Raw genomic sequence first — 24,525 nt, 5'->3', positions numbered from 1 at the left:
ATACAATTGGCATATTTATCTATAGAGAAGCATTTCGCGGTGCGATTGCAGTGAAGAGAGAAGCAACGATTGAATCTTAGGGTTTTCGAAGGCCATTGTTGGTTTATCATTGCGTTTCTGAGTTCATTTTTTCCACTGAACCTTTTTTCAATTCGTTTTTTGCGTTTATGTGTTGAGCAATTGTTAGGGCATTCGTGTTTGCGAATTTTAATTGTTTTGCGACGGTATCGCATTTGGGGTTTTTGGTAGAAACTTGGTCTGCGATTGAGTTTTCATATTTGATGTCTTTATTGTGTAATTTTTTATGTTGATTTGTTTTTGTATTTTGTGCAGTGTAAACAAAAAATAAATTATGCAACCAGCACGAACACACAAGTGGGGATTCATGTGAACATAAGTGGAGAGCTGCATTAGGTTGTTCGAACAATAACGTGTCAGTTTTGTTTCCGCCATTCATCCAAATCCAAGTATCTTCGAGAATATGACTTATTAATTAGAACTTAGAAGTTACTCGTGTACATTTATTGTATTGTGGACCATATCGTTGTGTGTTCTTTGATTGTAATTTTGGAACGTTTGTAAAACTATTTTATGTTTAAAAATTATAAAATTATTATTTACCATTTTTTTTTTAAATTTATGCTTTAATTTAAATACATACTATTTTTAGTTATATTCATAAATCCAAAATTAATTATCAATCACATTTTAACCAAAACAAATGATGGCTTGAAGAAAAAAAAATAGGTCAAACCACATAGGCAAATAAGTGGGGCACAAAGAAAAAATAAGTGGGGACTACGTATTACTTTTTATACAATTTTTTAAAATTTACTGATCAATCGTTTTTTGTCATCCAATCGCTATACTTCTTATGTACCACGAATTTGCTTACAAGTCACAAAATCAAACCTTATTACTTGCACTAGGTGACTGGCTTGAAGAAAAAAAATATACTAAACTAGATAGACAAATAAGTGGAGCATAATAAACAAATAAGTGGGGAGTTGCATAATATGTTTCGTACAAATTTTAAAAATTTACTAATTAATCTTTTTTTTTATCATCCAATGGTATGTACCTCTTATGTACCACGAATTTGATTATAAGTTACAAAAATCAACCTTATTGCTTATAGTAGGTGGTTGACTTGAAGAGAAAAAATGTCAAATCAGATCTCAATTCAAGTGGAGAATAATGAATAAATGAGTGGGGAACTGCATATTAGTTCTTGTACAATTTTTTTATATATACTGATTAACCTTTTGTATGTTATCCAATGAGATATATTTCTTATGTACAATTTGCTTACAAGTCACAAAAACAAACCCTTATTGCTTGCATTGAATGAATGACACTAAAAGAAATAGGCCAAATAAGATAAGTAAATAAGATGGGCATAATAAAAAAATAAGTGGGGAGTTGTGCATTACTTTTCATAGAATTTTTTAAAACTTACTAATCAATCATTTTTCTTGTCTAATGGGATGTACTTTATGTACCACAAATTTGATTATAAATTACAAAAATCAACCCTTATTACTTGTATATTACTTGTAGTAAGTTGTTGGATTAAAGAAAAAATAGGTCAAACCAAATAAGCAAGTGGGGCACAAAAAACAAATAAGTGGGCAGCTGCATATTACTTTTCGTAAAAAAATTTATAATTTACTGGTCAATCTTTATTTGTCATCCAATATATTTAATTCTTACGTACCACGGATTTGCTTACAAGTCACAAAAAGGAATCTTATTGCTTGCACTAGGTGGCTATTACAAGTCACAATAATCAACCCTTATTTCTTGCACTAGCAGATAGATAGGCAAATAAGTGGGGGCATAATAAACAAAGAAGTTGACAGCTACGTATTATTTCTCATACAAATTTTTCAAATTTACTAATCAATTTTTTTTCATTATCCAATGGGATGTACCTCTTATGTACTACGAATTTGATTATAAGTTACAAAAATCAACACTTATTGCTCCACTATGTGGTTGGCTTGAAGAAAAAAACAGGTCAAATCACCTCTCAATCTAAGTGGGGAACAATGAATAAATGAGTGGGGAACTGCATTTTACTTTTTGTACAATTTTTTTAAATATACTAATCAATCTTTTGTTTGTTATACGTTGACATATATTTCTTATGTACCACGAATTTGCTTACAAGTCACAAAAACTATGGGGAATTGCATATTATTTTTCGTAAAAATTCTTAAAATTTACTATTTAATCATTTTTTTTATCATCCTATGGGATGTACTTTTATGTACCACGAATTTGATTATAAGTTACAAAAATATATCCTTATTGTTTGCACTAGGTGGCTCGCTTGAAGAAAAAAACAGGCCAAATCAGATCTCGTGGAGAACAATAAACAAATGAGTGGGGAACTATATTTTACTTTTTGTACAATTTTTTAAAATATACTAATCAATCTTTTGTTTTTTATTCAATGACATATATTTCTTATGTACCACGAATTTGCTTAAAGTCACAAATATCATGGGGAGCTCTGTATTATTTTTAGTACACTTTTTTAAAATTTATTATTTAATCTTATTTTTATCATTATATGGGATAAACGTGTTATGTACCACGAATTTGATGATAAGTTAAAAAATCTACCCTTATTGTTTGCACCAGGGGCTGACTGGCTTGAAGAAATAAAGAGGCCAAATCATCTCAATCTAAGTGGGGAACAGAACGAATGAGTGGGGAACTGCATTTTACTTTTATTACAATTTATTTAAATATACTGATAAATCTTTTGTTTGTTATCCAATGACATATATTGTGTATGTACCACGAATTTGCTTACAAGTCACAAAAATCATGAGGAGTTCTGTATTATTTTTGTACAAATTTTTAAAATTTGCTATTTAATCTTATTTTTATCATCCTATAGGATAAACTTGTTATGTACCACAAATTTGATTATAAGTTACAAAAATCAATTCTTATTGTTTGCACTAGATGACTTGTTTGAAGAAAAAAAATGTCAAATCAGATCTCAATCTAAATGAAAAACAATGAACAAATGACTGGGAAATTGCATATTACTTTTTGTACAATTTTTTTTTAAATATACTAATTAATGTTTTGTTTATTATCAAATGACATATATTTCTTATATATCACGAATTTATTTATCGGTCACAAAAATCTTTTGAGAGTTGCAATTTATTTTTTGTTTATTTTTTTTTTATCATTTTATGGGATATACTTATTATTATGTACACGAATTTGATTATAAATTAAAAAAATTTACGCTTATTTTTGCACCGAGAGAAGCTGAATTTAATTTACATAGAGAAGTGAAAAGACTCCTTATGTGTGTTCTATTTTGTCTTCTGATGGTATCAAAGAAATAGAGGTGTTGCTTCTACACCAAATCACATCTCTTCATCGATCCCATCAAAACTCTGCCCGGAATATATTTTCCGTAATAAAAGAGGGCCGGAAAACAAAATTGGAATTATTTATTCTAAATGATGATAGGGTGCAGAAAATTTGTTGTCATGGTGGAGGAAGCAATTGCCATGAAATATCAACTAAAAGAACGCACTACAACAATTTATAGTTTAGACCATACTAAAATAGATAACGATTAAATAAATGTAGTCTAAACATATAATAAACAACATTTTTATAAATGATGTATAAATATCATGAAAGTCCATGATTTGTTGCTTTAAATTATATGGGCAAAACTAGTAAAAATGTGGTCTAAAAACATAGGTAAGGTATAAAATCAACATGTAAAATTATTATTTATTGTGAGAATTTTAAGCAATGGTTTTAAAAATATTGTTATACTAAAAACAGTTGTCTATTACCTATAGCTACACTCACTTATACCACACTTGAAAATTTTATATTATTGTCTAAAGTGATTTTTATTGTAGTGACGTTTGACCCAACCATGTTTACCATTTCTTTTGTCTTTAATGTCAACAGCCTCAAAGATAATCAAAACTTTGCTTTGGGCCTCAAGGTATTTGGGCTGTTTTATCCTTTTATCTCTTCACCCAAAAAGGAAACATATCATTTAGTTGTAATGACAATATTATGGATGGGATAGCTTGACCAACTTCCCCGTTAAAATTTATAAAAGAAAAAATATATATAGAAAAATCTTATATGATTGTTTTAAAATGTTTATTTTTATCTTATACATAATTTCATTTTAATTTATGAATAAATCAATTTCTTTTTTATTTTCTCAAAACATTTCTAAATAAACACTTTTAAATAGTCCTACTTCTTAATGTCTTGTTTCATATTAAGAAAATGTTAGGTATTTTTTTAGTTTTATGAACTTTAATATTAAATTGAATTTAAAATTTTGATATATTTTTAGTTTTATAATTTTATAATTTAATTATTTTAAATTTTGTTGATTTGTGAAACGCGAGTATCAATGAAAACACCTACATGAGTTCTAGATTGAATCTGTGGATTGTGTTCGGTGCGGTGTGATGAAAGTGATCGGTGATGGTGGAAAGTTGCTTACTGAATACAGACAAATGAAGAGGTGGAAAACTAGATAGAGTTAGAAGTTTGAATCTGCGGAGGAATACAAGAGTATTGAGTCGATGAAAAGATATAACATTTAGTGAATCACATTTTTCTTTGGTGAAAACTGAATCGTATTTTGTATTTTTCTTGCAAAACTTGAAACTCATATGTAGTATCTTCAACCCACGTCATGTTTTCACCGATTTACAGCTTACATGTGAAAAGAAAAGAGCCAGATAATGATAACATTGTTCATTTTACATTTTTAAATATCGATGAGACAAAAATATATTACACGTATAAAGTTCTTCTGTTCACTCATTTTGTAGGATAAGTTCAAAACATAGTCCAAAAAATAAAACAAATTAACCATACCCGTCACCATATTTTTAGAACGTAACAGTTTTTCTTTTATTACTTGATGTTGAAATATAATTCATTTAAAAGTGTGTAGTTGTTGCATATATATGATAGAGTCGAATTGGAATTTTTTTCAATAAAATGCAAATTCTAACTCACTTAACATCGAGGAAGTTAAAAGTAACTTTTACTTGTTATATTTAAAACATTGGTTGAAGACTTCAAACACCACACCAACTATGCATTAAGCCTTTCCAAGAGAGTTGCTTTTAGCAAATCCATTTAGTTTTCACTGCGACAAGACAGTGATAAGAAAAAACTATAGTGAAACTTCTCCGGCATGAGACCATGTGGATTTGGATTTGAAGGACTTAAAAACCGTTATATCCGAGCAAAACATGCTAAATTCCGCATAGTTTGATGTGTCCAGATTAAATCTAGTCCTTGCCATCATGAGTAAAGAACTGTTAATGGTACGAAGAAACAATTAATAATGTCCCGCCTCAATTGTAATGGCTTAGTTAAACGAATCTTTGAAGCATGATCTGAAATAATATTCTTAAGAAGATGAAATCTAAGAAACATCCTATTCATGCTTTTCCACCTATGGCAGCCGCATATTCTTGAGACCACCACCACTGTACTTAAAACATGTTTTTAATCTATATTTCTGCTTTCTAAAAGATGCTCTGTATATTTTTATTTGAAGGTGCAAATTTAGCAATGTGACGGGACCACAATCTGGAACTGATTTGAAGGGGATTGTTTTGCCATCTGAAGATGTGGTCCCTCATCGTTCCTCACAAACTCACCTCTTCGTTTCTCTTTGCCTATTACACCTTAGGTTGTCAAAATATTTAACTGGAGAAATCAGTGGGAATTGTGGGCTAATGTTGGTGAAATCCCACCATCTATTTTCAGTTTAACTTAGACTTTTTGTACTCATTTTTACTTAAAAACGCTTTATAGGCATAGGTGTAACATCACAGCTGTTGACAAAAGAACTTGTTAAGTTGACTGGATACGAGACAGAATGATGATGAACCTGCATAGAAAACTAGAAAAGCATCACGAGTCTACACTGTGTGCAACATATCAAAGTCTTATAATTTTCTTGCTTACGTGATCCCCTTTATCGCATAAGGACGAGAAATTTTTGCATAAGAAAGGGCGTACAGAAAGTAAGAAAAGTTAGATAAAAAAAAAAAAAAACTGAAGGTAAAAAAGCCTTCATGAACAAGTGTTTGATTTAGTAAGTATTGTCGGGTTATCGACCAAAGAAAAAGAAAGTAGTGTCGGGGACATTTAGCTTCCAACAACAAAAGTGCTCAATTAAGAGAAACCTGTCACAATATAAAAAAAAAAAAGTGCTTTGAGTATTATAGAACTGTGTTGAATTGTCCTATTGTCCTAGTGCAGTGTATGTGTGCTTTCCCTCTCTACCTCTTGATCTTTCTTATTGTGATGCTTTGCTATAGGGGGTTGTATTGTAACTGTGTTTTTGTATCAGTGATAAGCATTGTAACTGAGTTTTTAACTACGGTAACTGAGGGTCTGTATGGTATTACTTTATATACACACACACTCATCATATTTCTGTTTCTTTTTCTTTTTATACAATGGTCGTATATAGAGTTTGTCTTTCTTTGTTGTGACTAGGAATTCAAATACATAAAGCAAAAATCAGCAACTAATAAGAAACAAGTTAATGTATTAACAATTTCAGTCATAATAATTATGCTCGAAAGAAATCAAAAGGGAATTTTGTAGATAAAGTCGATGTGGCTATAGAAATTATATTTTGTTTAAAGTGATTCCAAACTTTAAAAATTTATATAATCATTTTAGTATGATGCTGACATTTTTTTTACTTGTTAAATGGTGATGTTTGAATTGAAATATATTAATTGATATAAATAATTTAAACACAAACTTCAAATACCGTTTAATACATCAACAGATTTTACACAATTACATTACAAGTTTTATTTTTATTCAATTTTAAAATTTGAAGATTAAACTGTATTAAAATTTGAAACATAAACAAATTTTCATTTTATGTCCAAATTTAGAAACTAAAAATATATTTAATTATTTTATTTAACTTAAGAAATTATCTCAATGCTCATTTTAACAACTTTAATATATATTATAGAAGAAAATCTATGTAAAGTACTTGAATATTTATAACATTGCATAAAACTTAAAAGAATAAATTAAACGGTAGAAGCAGGTGTTAAGTGATCCTATTTAATCAATCTCTGCATAAGTGTTATATCAAGACTTTTTTTCCCTCCCTACTAGCACTGAACTAGAAGGTGTATTAAAATATAATCTCCTAATTATTCATTTTATTTACTTAAGTAGTATACTTTTTTAGGTTAAAATTGAGTTCGGATTAAGTCAAAGTCGAGTTTTTATTTTTTGACTCCTGTATTGAAAATCCGTCAGAATTTAGTTTACGAGGACATGAACATGAAGACTTTTTTTTTTTTCAAAAAGAAGAAAAATATATAAAAATAAATTGACTCATTAATGTAAAATGAATTTTAATTTTAAATTCAAATGCTAATTTTCATAAGTTGTTTTCAATAATTAATTGATGGAAGATATAAATTTTTTGTGGATTTAATAGTAATTTTTAAATTTAATAAATACATTTAAATTAATACGTGTTGAGATATATATTGAGATAGTTGTAACTTTTTTTAAAATATATATTTTTTAAATATGAATAGATTGTGAACTAAATTTATTGATAAAAAATTGTTATCCAAATATATCTTAACACTTATTTTATTAATTTAAATTTATGTATTAAATTTAGAAATATTAGTTAAACTTAATAAAAGTAAATATATTCCATCAATAAATTATTTATTGAAATCAAATTACCAAAATCCCTGTTTGAATTATTAAAATTACGATTTTTTAATTAATTAACTGACTCTTTTAAAAGAAAAAAAAATGAAAGATTAAATAATTACGTTGGAGTTCGTTTTCTATCAGCATCACGTTAGAATTCGTATTCCGAAGGCTGAATAGTGTGGCCCTGTAAATAAGATGAATAGTATCCTAGTTCGGAAATTATTTTTTGGAACAATACTAATACGTAGAAAAAAAAAATCGTGTTATCAAGAAGATGTGTTGTCTTGAACATAAAGAATGTGCAAAAAAAATTAACACAAAATTTAGGTCATTTCAAGCAAGATCTCTGCAGGTATACGCGTGCTTGCGTCGTAAATGATATCATGCTGAAAAATAGTACAAAAGACTGTGCCACAACTATGCAAAACTGGTGTTACGGTAAATTGATCCCTGAAAGCAAAAGACTGTATATTGCTCTATGAAGCATGAGAGTATTCCACATTTTAAAATTCACCACAAGAAGTTAATAACACTTACACTCATATATATAGAGATAGATTAACTAGCTGCATACATCAGAGAGTGTAAATTTTTCCCCTTAGTTAGAATTTTTGAATTTGAATTTTGGAGATGCATCTATCATAAATAGTTGAAAGGGATGGTTTTGTCACTAGCAAGAGCATTACCCTATTGTAAGGATAATGAAATTGCTTTATTGGATAATGAAGGCCAATAGGTGTGGATAGATAAATTATTACATCATTTTTTTTTCCATTAACCTATTTCAACCCTTTTGGCCAGGATTCTTCATATAACACACACAACAATCTAACTTTCTGCTCTCACAAATCAATCAACTGAGACAGCCATGAAGTCCCAAATGAAGAAAAAGAGAGTAACACCTATTCCCAATAATCCTTGCAACGAAAGGGATCAGCTTTGCATCAACCCTGGTTGCTTCTTCTGCAGCATGGGAGAAGAAGATGCGTCTCTCAGAAGGGCTGGAATAACGACCTGCTTTAAAGAACTATTTCAGGGAGAGAATCATGAACAGCACGTGCTGGTGCTGAGTGGACTATGGCACATTGCAATGACCCAACCCAGCGACCCAGAGTTCCCATCCCTCGGAATATTCAAGTGCATGGCAAGCCTAATCCACAAAGGGATCAACGACAGCCACTGGCTTCTCGCAAATCAAAACATATACATACCCTATTACGCTGCTCACATCATTGGCTCTTACACGATGAACAAGGAGGAGTTTGCGCAAGTGGCCGTGCAATCAGGTGTGATTCCCCCATTGCTAGAGCTGCTCAGGGGGAGGATCAGTTGGGTTGAGCAAAGAGTTGCTGTTAGAGCACTCGGTCACTTGGCCAGTTACAAAAGCACGTTTGAATCAGTAGCACTGCACGAGCAAGAGGTAGTGAAGTTGGCCTTGAACTTGGCTTCCACTTGTTTAGAAGTGGTCTATGTTGACTTCGTAGCTGTGGAGGAAAACAAAAGAGTGGAGTATCACAGAAACTTGCTCACTAGAGGGGTTGGGGATTTGGAGATGGAGAATCGCAAGGCGGAGGAATGGGCTAGCCAGCTTCAGTGTTGGTCTCTTTATCTTCTGAATTGCTTTGCTTGCAAAGATAGGGCTCTGGATCTCATATGCAAGAAGGGGTTTCTCAAGGACTTGTGTGATATGTGGGGAGGGATGATAAATCGCACATCACCAGCAGGGGTTGGACTGATACGAATCTTGTGTTATAGTAAAGAAGGAAGGAAAAACATTGCTGAGTTACCCAAAGTTGTGAACGCTCTAGGTAACCTTTCAAGATCTTCAGATGATTGGCAGTATATAGGTATCGATTGTCTTCTTCTCCTTTTAAAGGACACAGATACGAGGTACAAAGTTGTTGATGTTGCCGCTCCTTACCTTACTGATTTGGTTGAACTTAACAACCTTGGAGATAAATCAAACGTGGGTGAGACCATCACAAAGGTTCTTCTGCATTTGAAACCTAACGCACATAAGGTGGGAGCAGTGTTGCAAGAAGTGATGAATTTGAAGGTGGATAGGAGGGAGAAGGAGAAGGTACTCTCGGAGGAAAAATTAGAGGAAAGAAAGGCTTTGGTGAGTTTGATAAAACAACAAGCGAATCACAAGTTCAGGTTGGGAAAGGTTGAAGAAGCATTAGTGAAATACTCGGAAGCACTTGGTGTTTGTCCCTTGAAGTTTAGAAAAGAGAGAATGGTGATTTATAGTAACAAAGCTCAGTGTCATATTTTACTGAAGGACGCAGATTCAGCTATCAGTGACTCAACGCGTGCTCTTTGCCTATCCAACCCTGCAAACAGCCATGGGAAAAGCCTTTGGAGAAGATCACAGGCATATGACATGAAAGGAATGGCGAAAGAGAGTCTCATGGACTGCATAATGTTCATGAACAGGAGCGTCAAATCGGGTGGTGAAACCATGCGTGTCAAGATTCCATACCACCCTGCGCGCCTGATCTGTAAGCACATGGATGCCACGTGGCTCTTTGCCACTGCTCGCTCCAGGCTAGAAAAAACAATGCAAGAATTGAACCAAGTTGGCGGGCATGATCAGAACCAAAAGCAACCACGTGATCATAATAAGACCATGATGACGATGATGATAGAAAATACAAACAGTCACATGCACGGTAATTAATTCTTTGCCTTCCTCATTTACTTTCTTGCTTACATAGTTACAAATCTTTTCTTGAAAAATATTCACAGAATTAATACTTTTGCCATAACTATAGCACAGTATACAACACTCACAGTTATGCTTTTTTTCATGAACAATAATGTGCATCAAATACAAGTAAGGATGATCATAATGCTCAAACCTTTAGCTCACCCACAAATCTTAGTAAGTTAAGTCATAATCAAATTCACCTAATGTAAATAAAATTCTTCATAAATATACTTATTAGAAAAATGTCAATTAAAACAACTTTTCTGTAAAAATTAGTTTGTGGTAATCCTTTACTAAGTATTTGGATGTCCATCAAGGGTATTAAACATGGAATCCTACAGTTGGTAGTTTTTTTGTCATTTCTAGCTTTTGACTTACGTCATGAATTTATAGCAGAAAAGAGTTGCTGATGCTGAAATAAGCATGTTTCAGTGTAGTCAGGAACTACTTTAAAGGAACCTTTGGTGTGAAAAATAACATCTTAAGGGAAGATGATTATTGTTTCTTCGACACCGTGTTCTCTAATCATTTTCACACACTATGAATAGTAATATCAAAATCAAGTATTTTAACAATTTTAAGTAAATATTATCATGTTTAATAATGAACCTGCAAACTAACCTTAAAAAATGGAATGTATTGTAACGGACTTGGATTTAGAGTACAGAAACTCTGTTCATTTAAAACTTTACAGCGTTTGCGTGCTTGAAGGTCAAAATCACTTTTGCTGTGAGCTACTTTTACAGGTCTGTCAACCATTATCGAAGAACCTTTTCACGCAAAAGAAGGTGGTAGGAGAAAGATGGAAAGGGCGAGAAGAAGATTCAATAAAGGTGCCGTGGCCGGAGCAACGTAGGTCAATTTTAATGGCTTGTTAGATGCGAAGGAAGAGAATCTTGTGCCACCCAGCTAGCTCCCATATTTTGGCCACTAGGTTAGGTTAAACTTGATAAATACTTTATTTTGTGTACTTTAATTTGTGAGTGGCAGGTTATAAATAGTATGACAATGGAAGACGGAGTAGTAGTATAATGGAATGGGTAATTATAAAAGAATGGCGTGACTGATATAAACCAGCAGAACCCGGGAAAATGGAGAGGACCACATCTCCATTGTTAATATAAAAGTATATTTAGTGTAACTTACTGCTCAAAATAAAAATACCAACTACAAGAGTACAAACACACACACAATAAATTTGTGCTTGGTTTGGTATTCGAAATCTCGAATCACGTTGAGAAATGAAAAACGAAAGCAGTTTTTGCTTTAAACACACAATTGATTTGAAGCTTGAGCGAAGCGCAAAAGCATGGGAAAAACAGAATTTCAAACTTGATTTAAAGACGCCAACAACAAATGACTTAGATCGAACAAATTTAACCGTAAATGTTACAAACAAAGAGGGTTCATATATTCTCAAGGGTCGTTTTGTTTCGGTCAATATGAGTATCACTTGAATTAGAATATAAGGAGAAATTGAACAGTTAACTATTTATGAATTATTAATGTATATTTTTTTTTCATCACCCAATGACATTATTAATGTGACTTTTAAATTATTTAGTGTATAACTTAATAAAGTTAGTTTATATAACTAGATAAAAGGATAGTAAACAAATATTTACAGTATTAATGTGTTTGTATACATATACATACCATTTTATCAAAACTTGAATGTGATTTATTATATTTTTTATTTTTAATTAAAATTAGAATTTACCTAATTATATAAGCTAACCTTGTATTAACATTTAGTATGAACTTTGTTATATATATATATATATATATATATATATATATATATATATATATATATATATATATATATATAAAACTATTTTACTAACAATATTATATTGTTTTTAAGATTATGTTGCAATTTGTTTTGTGTGACATTAGTAGAATAGAAAGTTTCTTTATATAGATAAATAATAGAGATAGAAAGAACGAAAGTGAAGATTTCAATATGTAATATAAGATTTTTATAATAAATATGATAAAGTTATATAAATTTTATTCATGAAGTCTTATTTTATTTCATCATGTTGTACCATTTTAACATCATTTGTTGTACAATCCAAAATGTCTATTACAAAATTTAGGATGAATTCCATCATAATGCAAACAACTCGAAAAAAAATTAAAACTTAACAAATTTTCACCTTTAAAATTAATAATCTTCCCTTCGACTAAAATAAAATGTTAACATCTAACTTTCAAGACATTCACCTCCTGTAGGAGCTCCCCACACCATCTTGAATAAAAATTAACAACAAATAGTACCTTGACACCATTATGGTATAACAGAAGAAAGGTAACTTAAGCTTAAGTGTTTTGAAAATTATGTGGTGCAATTGAAACTAACGGGTAACAAATATCAACTCAATATCTATGAGCGATCTAACCCACATTTTCATTCTCATGAGGCAATTGGGAGAAAGAAGGTCCAATTTTATTTGCATCAAAATAGGAGCGTATTTTTTCTGTTATACTAAAGATGAAGATCGTGATAAGGTAAAAAAAGTGACACTTTTACACTAAAAAATAAAAATTGATATGGATCTTGATTTTTTTTTTGTCATGCATCACAACAATGATAAGTTCACCTCAATAAGAAAATTTCAGAAAAGGAAAAAAAGTTAAATAAAACTTAAACATTATAATAAACAAATTTATACTATATTTGAATATCCTGACCGGTTGAGCCATAATAATTAACTATCAATTTTGAAAAGTTAGATTAACATTTAACAAACTAAGTCAAACTCAGAAGATAAATGTTTTACTATATATAATTTATTATAAACTAGGATAAATACAGGCGTTATCGCGTTTATGTGTATATATTTTTTAAATATGCGTGATATTATATAAGTAGGTGATAATATTGTAATATTATTAAGTTAATATATAAACTAAAATTATATTTATTAAAAATAAAGTGAAATATATCAGAACAGATGAAAGAATAACCATTGATAAATAAAGAAGAAGAAAAGAAACAAAGATAGCCGATTTTATCAAAAACTTGTAAAAATAATAATCAATTTTTAAAAATTTAATAAATTATTATATTTAAAGGGTAAAATTGATATTTTGAAATGTGGATACAATAAGGGTAATTCCCTTCATATATTGTTATAGATATATAATCTTACATATTTAAATTATATTATAGTGAAAAGTAAATTAATACATAAACTTTTTAATTATAAATAATTAAATTATTATTATAAATTCTTAATTTTTCTAAATTATGTACCTAAATAAAATATTTAATTATAAAACAAATTACATATGATATATCCAACTAATTACATAATGTGTCTTTTACATGATAATAGATAGTTGTACCTATTTAAAAACACGAAACTAAGTTTTTAAATAGGACTCGAACCCTCTTTTCACCCTTGCTCTGGTTGAAGAGCGAAACTTACCTCTAGAACATAGTAACGAATTTATTTTTCAATTCTCTTAAATTAGCTTAATTTTATTTTTTTTATACATGTATATTTATTTTGATAATAATGTCTTAATTTTATTTTATCAAAATGTAATATTAAAAATTTTGTGGAAAAAATACAAACAGTTAAAAATAAACATATCATAGTTATTGACTTATTATATATTTAAACATATTTTATATATGTGAATTTTAGTATATTAAAAATACTATTTTTATAAACACCACTTAAATTTAAACCCTATACAATCCTAAAAGATATAACAAATTATCCACTTTTATATTAAAAAATAGATTATACAACTTATTGACTGGTATTTCACTTTTCCGATCTCTTATTCAATATCTTTTTATTGTTTTTTAGAACATGAGTTTACCTCTTACGAAAATGCTTTTTGTTTTCTCATCTTCTAGAAACACTTACTTTTTTTTATCAGGTATAAGTATTTGATCCTTTTAGGAGTGTCCTCATAAATAATACAATAATTTTATAAAATCTTTTAATCCTTAAACTTTATTTTAGTAATTTTATATCATAAATAATTACTTACAAAAAATAGCACACATTTAACTATTTATTATAATCATACAACATAATTACTATATTTAAACACATTTTATTTAATATAAAGTTTAAATAATATAATAATATATTTATTATAAAATTAATTGTGTGCCGCTATATATTTATCATACTAAATATTTAATATTTAAATAAAGCAAGAAACATCAAATTTTCAATTTTGTGTTTTTTGTTGGCTTTATCCGATTAGAATTATCATGACAGGTCATCTATAGTTATTATTGTTGTTATTAATTCTAATAAATCAATCTGCAAGTCCAAGAACTTAAACGATAAAGCCTCTGCATCTGCTAAATCCAACCACTCAGACTCACTTCTTCGTTTATCCTAAACACTTCGCTCTATCAGATTCAAAACCAAACCAGAAAAACATGAGTTGGTGGTGGGCTGGAGCAATCGGCGCTGCGAAGGCAAGTTCATCAATTATTCATGATGTTTTTCCTCTGTTCAATTCAATTATTATTTCTTAATTTTTGTTCTTGTGCTGATGCAGAAGAAATTCGAGGAAGACGACACTCCGCGAAGCTTCGAGAGTGTGGGACTGGTGATCGGCGTGACGGGCATCGTCGGAAACAGCCTTGCCGAGATCCTGCCTCTCGCTGACACCCCCGGCGGTCCATGGAAAGTCTATGGCGTGGCACGGCGGCCGCGTCCGCCGTGGAACGCCGATCACCCCATCGAATACGTCCAGTGCGACGTTTCAGATCCCGGCGACGCCGAAAGCAAACTCTCCGTCTTGACCGACGTCACGCACATTTTCTTCGTGTCGTGGACTAACCGCCCCACCGAGGCTGAGAACTGCGAGGTTAACGGCGCCATGTTACGGAACGTGCTGCGTGCCGTTATCCCCAATGCTCCCAATCTGCGTCACGTGTCCCTCCAGACAGGGACTAAGCACTACCTCGGATCGTTCGAATCCGTAGGCAAGATCCAACCCCACGAGCCCCCCTTCACGGAGGATCTCCCGCGATTGGACACGCCTAATTTTTACTACACTCAAGAGGACATTCTCTTTGAAGAAATCGCTAAGAAAGAGGGTTTGACTTGGTCCGTACACAGGCCCGGAACAATATTTGGCTTTTCTCCCTACAGTTTGATGAACCTGGTTGGGAGTCTTTGCGTTTACGCCGCAATTTGCAAGCACGAGGGGGTTCCGTTGAGATTTCCCGGCACCAAAGGCGCCTGGGAGAGTTATTCCTTTTCTTCCGATGCGGATTTGATTGCGGAGCAGCATATTTGGGCCGCTGTTGACCCCTATGCGCGGAATGAAGCATTTAACTGTTCCAATGGTGATGTGTTCAAGTGGAAGCATCTCTGGAAGGTGTTGGCTGAACAGTTTGGGATTGAGGAGTACGGTTTTGAAGAAGGTTCGCGTTTGAGGCTCTCGGAAGCGATGAAGGATAAGGGTCCTGTTTGGGATGAGATTGTGAGTCAGAATCAGCTTCTACCTACCAAGCTTGACGAGGTTGGTGATTGGTGGTTTGTGGATATTATTTTCTCCGGGGAGGGAATTTTAGATAGCATGAACAAGTCCAAAGAACATGGGTTTTTGGGATTCAGGAACTCCAAGAATTCGTTCATAAGTTGGATAGATAAGAGCAAGGGTTATAAGATTGTGCCTTGAATAATTGAACTGTGGTTAATTTGTAATGGGTATCTGTTTCTGCTTTGATTTATTTATCTCCCTTGTAAGTTATCTGGAATAAATAAAACGCACATTCGTGTTCTGTTTCTGTTTTGTATGATAATGGCACAATTGTGTTTGAAAAGGATTGAATTTCTAATTTTGTATCGAGAGCTAGATCTCCAGAAAGGGGTAGAAGTATTGAATGAAACGCAAGTACCAGATTCCGGTGACGTGTTTAGTTGTTGTTCCATTTATAGCAGTGATTATTGTTACTAAAAGGGATTGCAATCTGTTAAATACATATCAGGAGATAATTGATTTGACTACTAATGTGAAACAAGTGAATTCAACTACTCGCCTAAATGAATAGAGTGAGTCCATTATTGCACTTGAAGTAGTTGCGTTTCTCTGATAATCTATATACATTTGACCAAAGTAATGGTTACCACGCACTACACAGAGGTCCAAAGAAAGACAAAATTTTGAGAATGTGATGATAATGTTTCTAATTAGTTCCTAGAATCATTGAGTAGACCTGAGATCACGTTTTCTTCTTGATGATACAACCTTCTAAACTATGGTAGTAATTAATGTAGCGGCAATATTATTGTAAGATTATAATTGATGGATTGATTTTTTTTTTTTTACTAAGAATTTGACTCCCCGATTCAAACTAATGAGAATTAAGATAACAAGAAATGAAAAACACAAGAAGATATAGAGAAAAATAATTGTCTAGAATCTGAGAGAAGTACGACACATTTTCAGAAAGAAATTGTAGTGATTATAAGGATCTTACATGTATTCAAATTACTCGGCTAAATCGAACTTAATGTGAGACAAATTCAAATTTAAATTATAAGATATTGAATAGGTATGGATTGAATACACATGTTTCCCTCTAACCATTTAAGACGTTACTTAAAGATAAAAGTGATGAAGTTATCAATTTTGAAGAAAAAAAAATACCTCCAAAATAATAATTGATTTAATGGTATTATCTAAACGGATTTGAGGGTTTTACGCTGACTAAAACTTTATAAGTTTAAAAGTTTAATATTATCTTTTATAAAATCATGGTTTCGGTCATTGACCTTTTTTTTCACAATTTTCTTATTTTTAATTATCTATCATCTTATTTTCTGAATGTTTTTTTTGACCAATTTTTTTCCTTTACTTTATTTTACTATCTGTAAATTTGTTCAATTTTCAAATTAAAAAATATATTAAATCGCTATGAAATTAACTTTTATAATGTTGCTTTTATTCTTTTGAATGGTCAACATGTTTTTCAAACCTCTGAGTGAAATGTCTAAAGTAATAAAAACACGTGCAATTGTATATAGTTAAAAATGAAAATATCAAAGTTGTGTAAAAGAATTTAAAGAACAAAAAGTATTGATAATTACAAATTAAGGGACTTATATTTGAAGAAATAAATATAGAAATAAAAATTATAAATAAAAATACATATGTAAATATTTTAAATTGATACTTAAATATTGTTGTTGTGAGTGACAATTTTATTCTCCTAGATCAAATGAATCACAAAATGTATGCTAGGTAGTCATAGTGGACTTTTTTAAGGGTTTTAGTCCAGAAAAAGCCTCTGAGTCCAAATGGCCTTTCATTTTGTAAGGTCAACGTGGGCCCATGAAAAATTGTTTTGTTTCTTGCACTCCATCATTACTACTTCACCCCATACTTACTGAAAATAATTAAAATAGCCTTCCTTACTGTACCACATTATCACTCTGCTGTCACCGCCTTTCACTGCCTTTCACTGACCTTGTTGCAAAACAAAAGGTCGCTCTGAAAAAACTCTTATTCAAAGGCATTTCATGTATTTCAAAAAATTTGTTTTAGACTTTTTTTTTAAGGTATTGTATTGTTTTAGAAATTCTGTTTTCAAAAACTTTCAAAATGTATTTCATATATTCTAAAAATCTCATTTTGAAATTTTCTTTTTAAAAATCATGTTCCAAAAGTTTCAAAATCATCTAGAAATCACTTTTACAGGAAGTGGAATAGATATTTTGAAAATTATAGGGTACACCAAGAAATTAAGGGGGTTCAGGAAGAAAAAGCCTAAAAAAGAGTTTCTCCACTGAAGAATAGTAATTGACATTTTGCGCTGATTCTTTTGATTAGGCCCTCCACTATGCCTTTTCCCTTTACTCCGTATACTGACTCGTAAAGAAGGAAAGAAATCAGAAATGGTTATCACAACTTTCAACGGAACCGGCGTTGGATTTGGTACGCCGTTTGAGTTTCGCGATTTCTTCATATTTCGAATCTCAAATCCTAATTGCACGCGATTTTTTTTTTTTCAGGTTTTGGCGTAGGTTGCGGTTTCGGTATAGGATGGGGTTTCGGAGGTCGGTGGCAGCATGCTGCATTTATTTTCTCTGCTTCACTTTCATTTCCAAATAGTTTGAATTGAATCCCTTAAGAGGTTTCTCTACCTTTTTGATATCGTTTTCCGGTGCCATGGGAATGCAATTTTTATAATTCCCGCTGTTTACAAGGTCTTTTTAAGGTCTCATAATCTTTTAGTGGTCCTTATCCGGGAGACTATACTGGCAATTTAGATGTAGTTTTAAAATCCTTTTAGTTTCATTTTCGTGTTAATATCGGCGTTCCAAACGAATTCGTTAGATATGCTCGGATAACTGTTGTGTATTGGTATATGGAATTTTTTGAGTCTGGATAATGGAGAGGAGTGTGGAAATGGAATTTTTAATCTTAACTCAGTTTTTTTGGCAGAGAATGGAATGTGGGTGTACAAAGAAATTTTAGTCTTATAATGTAGACCTAGTTTTGATTAGTTTTTTTCTAGCTTATGTGAAATACTATTTGATTTAAATGATAGAGCTTTTGAAAAAGATAAATAAGTTAAGTTGATATTTTCTTCCGTGAGAAGTTTTGATTCATTTTTATCACCTTGGTTCATATTTCATCTTGGAATTTATCCAAACTTGCTCTGAGCTCATTTTCATACCAGAGTTACTTATTATTGGCCAAATATGGTAGTGTGGAGTGGAGAATATTGGACTACATTTTCTATCATCCTTCCTCAGTTCTGTGTTAATTTTCATTCCAAAATTTCAGTGGATTTTCTTCAGCTAAACCAATCACACTCCTCCCAAATTCTGTCTATCTGTTGTTACTTTCCCCAGTCAACTCTTCTGCGAAGTATCTGTCCTTTTCTATTTTGCCCTCTAGCTGTCTTAATCGTTTCACTTATGAACAAACTACATTCTCCAAAATCTTGACTCTTAATCTCCTGGATACAAAGGTGATTTAGACAGTTCAGTTGAGGATACAGAGTCCTTCGTATCTGGAAACTGGGGACTGGAAGAAGCAAGGAACACACTGTCGTGACTAGGAGCACTACAGAGGCAAAATATAGAGCAATCACTGAAGGTGTGCCGGACTGATCTAAGATAGATTACTTGAAGATTTATCTCTTCCAATGCATGAACCTGTGAAACTCTTTAGTGACACTTACAGCAATGCAGCCAAAGTCATAATCCCTCTAATCTCGAATATATGTAAAGAAAATCGCATGTATGTTGATATAGAATATTAACAAATAACAACTACTTTCGTCTTATTTAATGACACTATCTTCAAAATATCGTTCATTTGATTGGATCTTTATGATCAATGACATTTTTTTATTCTTGATAACAAATTCTAATAAAGGGTAGATCCGGGGAAATTAATTGTTAAACTAGATTGATATAGTTAAATGATGTTAATTAATTTTCTTAATTACTGAGTTTTTATTTGTTTATTTTTTTGCAAGAAGGGTTAGTTCATAATCCAATTAAACCTAATAGGATGAAGCATGTAAGGATTCACAGAAACTTAATTGCGTCATATCCCAGGTACTGCATTCCAACCAAATTATAGGAAGTAGATATGCTCACAAAGGTCTTGTGGAAATACTGATCTAATGCTGGGTAGCTAGATCAATATATATTTTATTCTAAGAGAATGACAGCATCTCAATAATAGGAAAGATTTCACTCAAGTATTCTATTTTTATTTTTATTCCTGTAACTTTGTGATTCCTAGTTAATTCTGTAAATATTCTATGGTTTTTGTAATCTTCTTTATATAGTGTATCTCTTTTGAAATAATACTTAGATGAAATCATTTTCTTCTTACTCTGGTCATAATTTATGTATCTGATCTATTGCACAGGTATGCCATTGAACTTATTGGGTCTTGGTGCAGGTACAATAATCATGAATCTGCTTTCTTTACTGTTTCTAAGTTTTAATTTTCAGTATACAATGGTTATGACTATAACATGCTGCATGATGTGGGTGGCCTTTTTTTCTCCAAAACCTTAATCTTACAGGTTACACCTAAAGACTTTTTCTTCGAAGGTACTTTTTTGGAAATCGTTTTCTAATTTATCTACCCTTCTGTTTGTTGGTTAGTGCTAATACCTACTAACCTTATGGGATAGGGTTGCCATCATTGCTCTAACCCCCTCCCCCCAAATATATGTGTGTGTATTGCTTTTATATAACAGGGTTTAGGGTCATGTATAAAGACCATACATAATTATTTTCAAATTTGTTTCTGTATTGCATGCTTTTATCATGTCAATCTCACGTTTTACAATGGTCATAGCCAGTGAAATGACTGTATATAGAGTTTTTCTAATGCGGCTAAATTGAAATCATGTATTATCTTCAAGAACCGAGTTTTTTTAATCTTTTTTTATGAATCAAATATTATGAATTTGACCTATCAATATCGAATTGGGTATGTTGGATTTAATTTTTAAGGTGGAGGCTGTGGCGTTGGAGTAGGACTTGGTTGGGGGTTTGGTACTGCCTTTGGTAGCAAATATCGGTCCTCACGGGTCACATTTCAAGGAGTGGAATTTGATAGCAAGGAGACAGTTAACAGCAAGGAGTTCTCAAAGCCCAGTACAGAAGCTGGAGGTGCACGGTAGTAGTGTTTTCTACTTTGTAAATTCCTGGTCGACCTATGGAGCTAAATTGAATTTGTAATAACAAGAACCTGTGGAGATTGATATCTTCCTTTCAAATTGTAGCAGTTTTTGGATAATGGTTGCCCCGAATGGTAATGTGATCTGTACGCATATTTTATTTCAAGAAAACTAATGGTGTGCTTATAGTCGTGGAGTGGATATGGAGCTGTTGGTAGTAAATGAGTTTGTTTGGTAGCATGCAGATGGGAAGGAGAGAAGTAAAAAGTGAATCTGAATAGTATTTTTATACACTACTTTTTACTCTCTCATTTTCATTCCCTTTTCTATTTTTCTTCAATGAAAACTTATAGTGTTTACTTTATTTTTCTATATTTTTTTCATTTTCATCGAGTATATTCTGAAAGAAGAGACTGAAAATAGGAAATAAATTTACTTTTGTTTTTTTAGTTTTATGAATGTGTAATTTTGATCATCATAAAAAATGGATTTGAACATTTGATTCTTTAGTGTGTTTTTTCTTTCATAATTAAAAATTAATTTGGATTTTTAATTTTCAAGAAACTTCTAGTAGTTGTTAAACCGTTAGCAATTTCTTCAACAGAGAAAAATTAGTAGAAAATATTGTACAGATTTTATACCATTAAAAAGACTTTTTTTGCAGTGACATACTTTTACAGTAAAAGTTCTTTTGATCCATTTTTAGTCTATCATTCTCATCATTTTTATATTATTTATTTTAATTTTTTTAGTGATGTGATGTGATGATATGATAAAAATAATGAATTAAAAATAAATAAAAAAGTGGATTAAAATATTATTTATAAATTATATTGATAAAAAACTTGTTTTTTCATTATAATTGAGAGGATTTATTTTGATGGGGAGAAGAGAAGTAGGCAATAATCTTCATGTTTTTTTTTTTATTGTACGACAACAGAATGATTCGATTGTTTAGTTAATAAAGGTATGATTTTATTAATATCCTAAAAGTGATATATTATTTTTCTCCTTTCTAAAATAAGTTGAAGAGAATAATACCATAAAAATCAATGTTCTTAATTTTCTAAATTCTCCCTCTTCCTTCAAATTTATAAACTAAATAAAAAATATTTTGTTCTTGAAGTAAATACAATCAAATAGATTGTTCGAAAAACTTTTCCATTTGCACTTTTAGAAAATAATATATATAACTTCCTCATAAGCTAAAATTAATTTATGAATAAAGCAATTCATATTAGTTTTTAATCTAATTTTTAAAGTCATTTGAAGATGATTACAAACAGATTTGACTGGCAAGATCTACCATTGGAGCAAATAATTTCACGTTGATAAAATAAATGGTATTCCTTAAAAAATGCTCTGAGTTAATGAAATTAATAGGGAAAAAATATTTAAGCAATAACATTAAGCTAATTGTAAAACTCATAAAATTAAATTAGTATTACGAATATCTGGGTGTTTTTTTTTGTGTGTAGTGTTTAAATGTGTATGCCCGATCCATATCATTAAGATAAACCACTCATCTAAATAATCAACTTATGCTTATGTTTTTCCAATTTAAGCCTAAATTAAGTTTAACTTACGAGCACATTGATTTTTTTCTTCTTAATTTAGTTTAATGATTTAGCTTTTGTTTAATTCTAGGTGCAACTACTTTTGTTTTCTCCCTAACTTCAACTTGACAATTGAAGGCTTATTCTCATCAGGAAATGTTCATCGCAATTAATTATAAAACCATGTTTAATGACAAGAGTTAATGACAATCGTACTATGATTAGATATCAATATGTTTTATTTTCATCTACTGTAAATTATTACTATTATTAATATTTAATGTGATCAAATAACTAAAACGTAGGATTCTCTTATTATTTACCTGATAATTAAGTATAACATTCTTTTAACGTTAAGCAATTCATAATTTATCAAGCGATTTAAACAAAATTTACATTATATATATACGTTAATCTAAAATAAACTCTTTCTTTTATAAATAAACAATTTAAATGTATGGGAAGTAATAAATAAAATTGAATTCTCCTTATTCATTTTCGAAATCATCTTCTAGATGTTGGTACGAAATTAATCATAAAGAGTAGCACTTATCATATAAGCCATAAATAGATTTTGGCAGTTATTCCCATGCACATGATGAACGAACTGGTAGTTGATAACTATGAGGAAGAAAAGCACGTGGTGGTAGAAACGGAAAGTGCAACCTATCTACCACCGTTTCATTTATAAATTTGGTTACGTACGTGTCTTATACTTTCACACTCATTTCTTATACCAACTTCACCAAAATCTCATTCATTAAGCATGGCCGAACCAAGGGTTTTCACTCTCTCACAGGTTGCTCAACACAGATCCAACAGAGACTGTTGGGTGGTGATCAATGGCAGAGTAAGTACTGCCTTGTTACGTTAAACACTGTAACTCTCGATCATCATCAGCAACAATATACCAAAAAGATTCACTCAGATGTTTTGATTTTTGTAGGTTTTGGATGTGACAAAGTTCTTGCAGGAACACCCGGGAGGGGAAGAGGTGATTCTAGAAGTGGCTGGGAAGGAGGCGACGAAGCAGTTTGATGCCATTGGACACAGCAAAGCAGCACAAAACATGGTAGTGAAGTACCAGGTTGGTGTTCTGCAAGGTGCCAAGGTTGAAGAGGTAGACATGAACGATGATGTTGTTGACACGGAATCCAACACCAAAGAGATGAGTGCCTTCGTCATCAAAGATGGTGCAAACTATAAGTCAATCTCATTTTACGAGTTCTTTGTTCCTCTTCTTGTTGCTACTCTCTACTTTGGCTATCGATGCCTCACCGTCCCTCACTACTAGCTCTTCTTTTTCAAACTCGTTGATCATATGAATGCTATTTGTTGCGTGTGTTAGCTTTTAATTCAGATTGTTCTTTACTCATATCTATCTATTGGAAGGTGTAATAACATGGGTTCAACGAGGAGAATATGTATAAGCTCTATTTTTTTTATTCTTTCTGTTCATTTTCTATTTTTCAACCAAATATGTTTTTTTTCTTATACAATATTCGGTTTTCTTTATGATTAAATTTTGTTCATTTTCTATTTGTTCAAACATATAAAAATCATGACAAAACTAGTGTAGAATGCCATCGCTGGTAATGTTTTCCAGCTAGGTTTAAAGTTCTGTCTTAATAAACTATGCATTAAATAAGTTTATGAATGTATCAGGCATTAGACAAGTATGCATTAAATAAACTATGCATTAAATAAGTTTTCAATATGTGTGATATGTAAGTTTTCTCTTAAAACTTATATATTCCTTCCACGTTTCACTCTCATAATACGTACATAGGTTTCTTAACAAGTAATATAAAAGAGACTCCTGACACCTGGTTGAAAATTTAAAGAGAATTGCTTTGTAG

At 31.2% G+C, this 24,525-nt stretch overlaps 3 protein-coding genes across 3 annotated transcripts; all 3 read left to right on the top strand.

Moving 5' to 3' along the window:
- Positions 1–8,340: 8,340 nt before the first annotated feature.
- Positions 8,341–11,476, top strand: LOC114162901. The gene is made up of 2 exons (XM_028046897.1): positions 8,341–10,424; positions 11,209–11,476. Exons 1-2 carry the CDS (start codon positions 8,621–8,623, stop codon positions 11,316–11,318), a joined length of 1,914 nt encoding a protein of 637 aa, XP_027902698.1. The 5' UTR covers positions 8,341–8,620; the 3' UTR covers positions 11,319–11,476.
- Positions 11,477–14,725: 3,249 nt separating this feature from the next.
- Positions 14,726–16,250, top strand: LOC114164335 (3-oxo-Delta(4,5)-steroid 5-beta-reductase). The gene is made up of 2 exons (XM_028048970.1): positions 14,726–14,918; positions 15,002–16,250. The coding sequence occupies exons 1-2, from the start codon at positions 14,880–14,882 to the stop codon at positions 16,130–16,132; spliced, it is 1,170 nt and encodes a 389-aa protein (XP_027904771.1). The 5' UTR covers positions 14,726–14,879; the 3' UTR covers positions 16,133–16,250.
- Positions 16,251–18,257: 2,007 nt separating this feature from the next.
- Positions 18,258–24,139, top strand: LOC114164060 (cytochrome b5). Its single transcript, XM_028048539.1, has 6 exons — positions 18,258–18,391; positions 18,469–18,513; positions 20,348–20,380; positions 20,944–21,095; positions 23,466–23,516; positions 23,613–24,139. The coding sequence occupies exons 1-6, from the start codon at positions 18,352–18,354 to the stop codon at positions 23,958–23,960; spliced, it is 669 nt and encodes a 222-aa protein (XP_027904340.1). The 5' UTR covers positions 18,258–18,351; the 3' UTR covers positions 23,961–24,139.
- Positions 24,140–24,525: the final 386 nt, after the last annotated feature.

This window comes from Vigna unguiculata, chromosome 9 (genome assembly GCF_004118075.2).
Source record: "Vigna unguiculata cultivar IT97K-499-35 chromosome 9, ASM411807v1, whole genome shotgun sequence".
NCBI classification, from domain to species: Eukaryota; Viridiplantae; Streptophyta; class Magnoliopsida; order Fabales; family Fabaceae; genus Vigna; species Vigna unguiculata.
This window is presented reverse-complemented; position numbering and strand designations above follow the sequence as displayed.

Bases quoted from the DNA above. Each gene is read 5' to 3' on its own strand.
- LOC114162901 (XM_028046897.1), top strand. From the start codon at position 8,621: ATGAAGTCCCAAATGAAGAAAAAGAGAGTAACACCTATTCCCAATAAT. The intron at 10,425-11,208 runs GTAATTAATTCT...CTACTTTTACAG, and splicing joins TACAAACAGTCACATGCACG to GTCTGTCAACCATTATCGAA.
- LOC114164335 (XM_028048970.1), top strand. From the start codon at position 14,880: ATGAGTTGGTGGTGGGCTGGAGCAATCGGCGCTGCGAAG. The intron at 14,919-15,001 runs GCAAGTTCATCA...GTGCTGATGCAG, and splicing joins GAGCAATCGGCGCTGCGAAG to AAGAAATTCGAGGAAGACGA.
- LOC114164060 (XM_028048539.1), top strand. From the start codon at position 18,352: ATGGTTATCACAACTTTCAACGGAACCGGCGTTGGATTTG. The intron at 18,392-18,468 runs GTACGCCGTTTG...TTTTTTTTTCAG, and splicing joins CGGAACCGGCGTTGGATTTG to GTTTTGGCGTAGGTTGCGGT. The intron at 23,517-23,612 runs GTAAGTACTGCC...TGATTTTTGTAG, and splicing joins GGGTGGTGATCAATGGCAGA to GTTTTGGATGTGACAAAGTT.